This window comes from Octopus bimaculoides, chromosome 2 (genome assembly GCF_001194135.2).
Source record: "Octopus bimaculoides isolate UCB-OBI-ISO-001 chromosome 2, ASM119413v2, whole genome shotgun sequence".
NCBI lineage: Eukaryota > Metazoa > Mollusca > Cephalopoda > Octopoda > Octopodidae > Octopus > Octopus bimaculoides.
In genome coordinates, this window is record NC_068982.1 from 87474139 (window position 1) to 87478590 (window position 4452).

General features: G+C 36.5%; 1 protein-coding gene across 2 annotated transcripts in view; it reads left to right on the top strand.

The window, feature by feature from the left end:
• Window positions 1-2058: 2058 nt before the first annotated feature.
• The window catches only part of LOC106875850 (prohibitin 1), a 14970-nt gene continuing 12576 nt past the window's right edge, over window positions 2059-4452 (top strand). Inside the window, exon 1 of one of the 2 annotated variants that reach the window (XM_052978419.1) lies at window positions 2059-2366. In XM_052978419.1, coding sequence (XP_052834379.1) covers window positions 2279-2366 — 88 coding nt within the window. In that variant the 5' untranslated portion in view covers window positions 2059-2278. The remainder of the gene's footprint in view (window positions 2367-4452) is intronic. The other variant, XM_014924146.2, reaches the window with a different exon arrangement.

Below are 4452 nucleotides of genomic sequence, written 5' to 3' on the forward strand. Positions count from 1 at the left end.
TATATATATATATATACTTTATTTAAAAGCAGCAGAAATATAACAAAAAAACGTTACTCTGAGTTGCACGTTCCCGAACGGGAACGTGAAACTCAGAGTAACAGTTTTTTTGTTATATTTCTGCTGCTTTTAAATAAAGCATATTACTCTACCTCTGGTATTTGAGTACTCTTTTTTCCACCTTGTTGCACATTTCATGTGCTTACTCCGGTGTATATATATATATATTCCCAACTCTTGCAGCAATCCTTTTCAAGGACAACCGTTGGCAGGAAATGAAAAGCACAATTGAGAATACTTATACTTTGGAAATTGTAATTCATAATATATATATATTAGGAATTACAGCTAGGACCTCATCACAGTAGGGGGCTGCTGTGTCTAAAATTTCTTGGCTAAAGGACAGATTCGAGATCCTCTTGCTGATATCTTCCCCAGCTTTCAGAACACGATGGATGGGTGGGTGGCAGGAGGTTGTGTTGATTTATGCTAGTCTCTCATTTGGCTTCCGTATGGCCTGTATATACCAAAGTCCAAGATGAGCGGGACGTCTAAGAAGTCCGCGGTGTTGAGGTTGGTCTCAATTGTAATTTTCGATCCTATGGAGTTGAGAGTGTTAATCAGATCTTTTCTAAGCCTATCTAGGGTGTGCCCGTTAGCTCCTCTAGAGATAGCCAAGGCGTCATCTCTGTAGAGACCAAAGAGGATAGAGAGGAATTTCTTCTTTAGGGTATCCATGATATGCAACCCAATGCCAGCATTAACGACGCCAACCACTGCGGAAGTAGAAGCGTCAACATGAACATCAATAGAAGCAGCAACGCCAACAGCAGCATTCAAAAATACATCGGATGTTCTGGAAAGACCTTCAAGCATCACCTCTCCAACCACAAATTCTCATTTAGGATCTTGGAGAGACGTTATGCCACATCTTGACGCCTGAAGGACAAAAGGACTCCACATGTAATCACACGGAAGATCCTAGAGAAACTGGATCCCTACATCAACGGGAGCAAGTGTTGTAAGTTGTACATAGTGGAACGGGTGAGGATATTAATGAACTTCCTTGACCTGGGGAACATCTTAAATTCCAGGACGTAAGTTTTCAGACTCTAATTACACTTCAGGCGATTCCTGCTAAAATCCTAGGACCTGCAGGCTGACTGGGTGGATTCCAGATAGTTGTTTAAGAGAGACCTTTTCTCTTGTGCTTGACCTTTCTCTTTTGTCTATGTGTTCAATAACTAGTCATGGGGCCTTTTCTACCTTCGTTTTAGAGAGAAGTCTTTAGGATCTGACGAGACGTTATAAAACTAAGCCCTTTATGGACACGAAACCCTAGATAACCATATAAACATGCTGTATCTATCTATCTATCTATCTATCTACCACTCTATCTATCTACATGTTCCCCCGCTTCTCATTCAAACACTGCAAGGCTTACAGAAGGGCTGGTGAATTGAAATCTCTATGTTGCTTTGAGGGAAAGGTAAAACTTGACAAACTGCTTCTCACTCTGTTGTTGGACTCGCGTGATGTTTGTTCAAAAAAGAGAGATTATGATAAAATTATGTGATAAAATAATGAAAGCAATACTTACTAAGCAAGTGAGCACTATTATACAAAGCTATAATTAAACATAATATATAAAAATTATTAGAACTGGGAATCAAATGTGAAAATATTATCAAGGGTCTAGCAGAAATTTTCACCTAAATTCACAAAAAAAAAAAAAAAGAAAATAAGTTAAGATGTCCATTAAAAATTTAGAATATTTTGTGTATTGTAGAAGTATAACAAATTTAATGCAGATAAATTTTAACAAAATCTTATATGGATCCTGCTTGAGAATATACAGTCTGTTATTCCCCTCCCCCGCCTTTTTTCTTTTTCTATTTCCTTGGTGAGGTAGTTCTGTTCTTTTTTCTCTATAATTTAATCTTTTGTGCGTTTAATGTTTTCTTTTTCTGTTTTAAGAAGAAAAAAAGAAGTTAGCTTGACAAAATTTTCAATGTTATCTAAGTTAATATTATCAAGGGAAGTAACTACCATCAGTTCTTCGAAGAGGGCGCTTTTTCTCCATGCGTGTTTTCTACGAAGCACATGCCTTGATTTCGGGTGTAAAAGACGTTTAAGGAAGTCCTTTATTTTGAGGAGGAAATTTTAAAATTTAGCACTATATTTTCTATTTATCCTTACTTCACAATTCCATTGAAGAACTACCTGAAGTTAAGCATCTTTTACAGGCAGTCTTTCTAGCAACTTGTCTTTCAGAAATATGGCTCAGAAGCTTTTCAATACTATTGGGAAAATAGGACTTGGTCTTGTTGCTGTTGGTGGTATTGTCCAAACTGCTCTTTTTAATGGTAAGATATATATATATATATACATATATATATATATATATATAATGTTTAAATACGTGTGTTGTGCCTTTTCTCGTGTTTTTCTCTTATTAGTTGATCTTCTGTTTCTTCCCCGGTGAATGAAGGTCATTTTCTTACGATATTGATCTACACCCTTTTTTCACTTATATTTATTTTATATAATTTTATTCTGTATGATATTTTTGTTTCTGTATTTCATTGTGATATGTGCTAATCGGTGAACATCGATGGATGTAGCCTTCAACTTAAACCTTGACAATTTTTTCCCCCCACCAAATACCTATCCGAGCTGATGTCAAAAAAGCATAACTAAATTACAAGTATATAGTCCATTTTATGTATTATAGTGCATTGTTGTACCATCCAAAACTTTTTATTCTTGAGTAAATAAAGTTATCACAATTAGGACAGTAAAATAATTGTATTGGACACTTTCACTTGATAGTTCGGCATCTCATTCCAAAGTAATTAACGCCTACTTACACCCCACCTCCAGGGCTGATGAAATAAATACCTGTAATATATTTGGATCCATTGTAGCCCTACCTTACCAGTTTGTTCTGGTGCTTAGTCTAAAAGATATTTTACTGTCTTATAATTTGGAAAGCTAGAGGTGGTGTTTTTCCTAAAATTTCTTTCTCTTTATTTCGAGGTTACAAGAAAGGTTTAGAATATATTTATAAGAGGTGATGGTGGTGGAGAATAGCATTATTATTTTTTTATACGCGGATATGACTCTAGAAGATTTTTGGCTAAGGAAATGAGAGGTTGTGATGGGCATGTTAGTTCCAAGGACACTAGTGATACAAGGGCATTCGCAAAACCGAAACTGGGTCGTAGACTATTTTGTTAAGAACTTTCTTCTGTTCTAACACTTGCATTCTTTTCAGATATCTTGGTTTTTGATTATCACCTTTAATCCTTGTATTGTTATATGACTCCTATATAACACCAGACTTTACGTGTCGAGTAATATTTAGTTCCATCGTTCTAAATTAAAAACCCGATGATGATATATCCTCGTACCCTTTCTGGGTGGAGAAAATAAGAATCATTAGCACCATACGAACATTCAGTTGACTAGTTTGCTTGTATCCCAAGACCTATATCGTAGTCTGTTCATATTTTACTAATTCTCAGGTTAGATCCTAACCCGTTTTCCACGTTAATATTAAGAATGAATTAAAAAATTTATTTATGTAACAGTGTCAATTGAAATAAATGCATTCCAAGGGCAGTTTTATGAATATTTTGTAAACAATGTTGTTTACAGACGTTTTGTTACTGTCTTCGTATTCCTTGTAGAGTAGATTAGTGGGTTCTAGCTCTGCCCCTTCAAGATCGATAAAATTAGTTCTATTGTGTCTTAATAAGTTTCAAACTAACTTTTAACCTACCACCCACCACCACCACTGCTTTGCGGTGGTGGTGGTGGTGGTGGGTGGGGGATTAAAAGCAATTGGCTGAAAATTATAATTGATTGATAGTAGTCCTTGTTTTACCAATTAAGCAGCAGAGTGTACCACACTGGCATCCCAGAGAAGACAGTGTACTCTACTCCCAGAACAGTTATTTTTCCATCAGTATGAGACAAAATGAGTGGCTCAAGCTCCAGAAGAAACAGTGTATTGATGGAGGCAAATGCTAACTTCTTCATCCTGTTGATCTTTGAGTATTCAGGAACCCTGCTGGTATTTAAATGGCAGTATAGGAAAGTTGGTTATACATCATTAGATGTATACCTGACTTTCCTATATAAAATTAAGAAACATAATGGAACGCTGAACTCCAGACTATCAACCTATACAACATTTATTCAGGTGGTAAATATATACATCTTTAGCTCTTGTTGTTACAGCTTCTGTGTGTGTGAGCATAGTTGTTGGGACGTTGTTATGTAGATGTAAGCGAGCTGTCGAGCGTAAGTTCGAAAGATGAAGAGAGACAGCTAGACACGTAAAGAGACTGTCTCCAGAGTTGGAATGTTGGAGACACTGCTTGACACGTCCATGCTCATGGCCGGCCGACCGAGAAAGAGATAGAATTAAGCGGGAAAGCTTGCTTG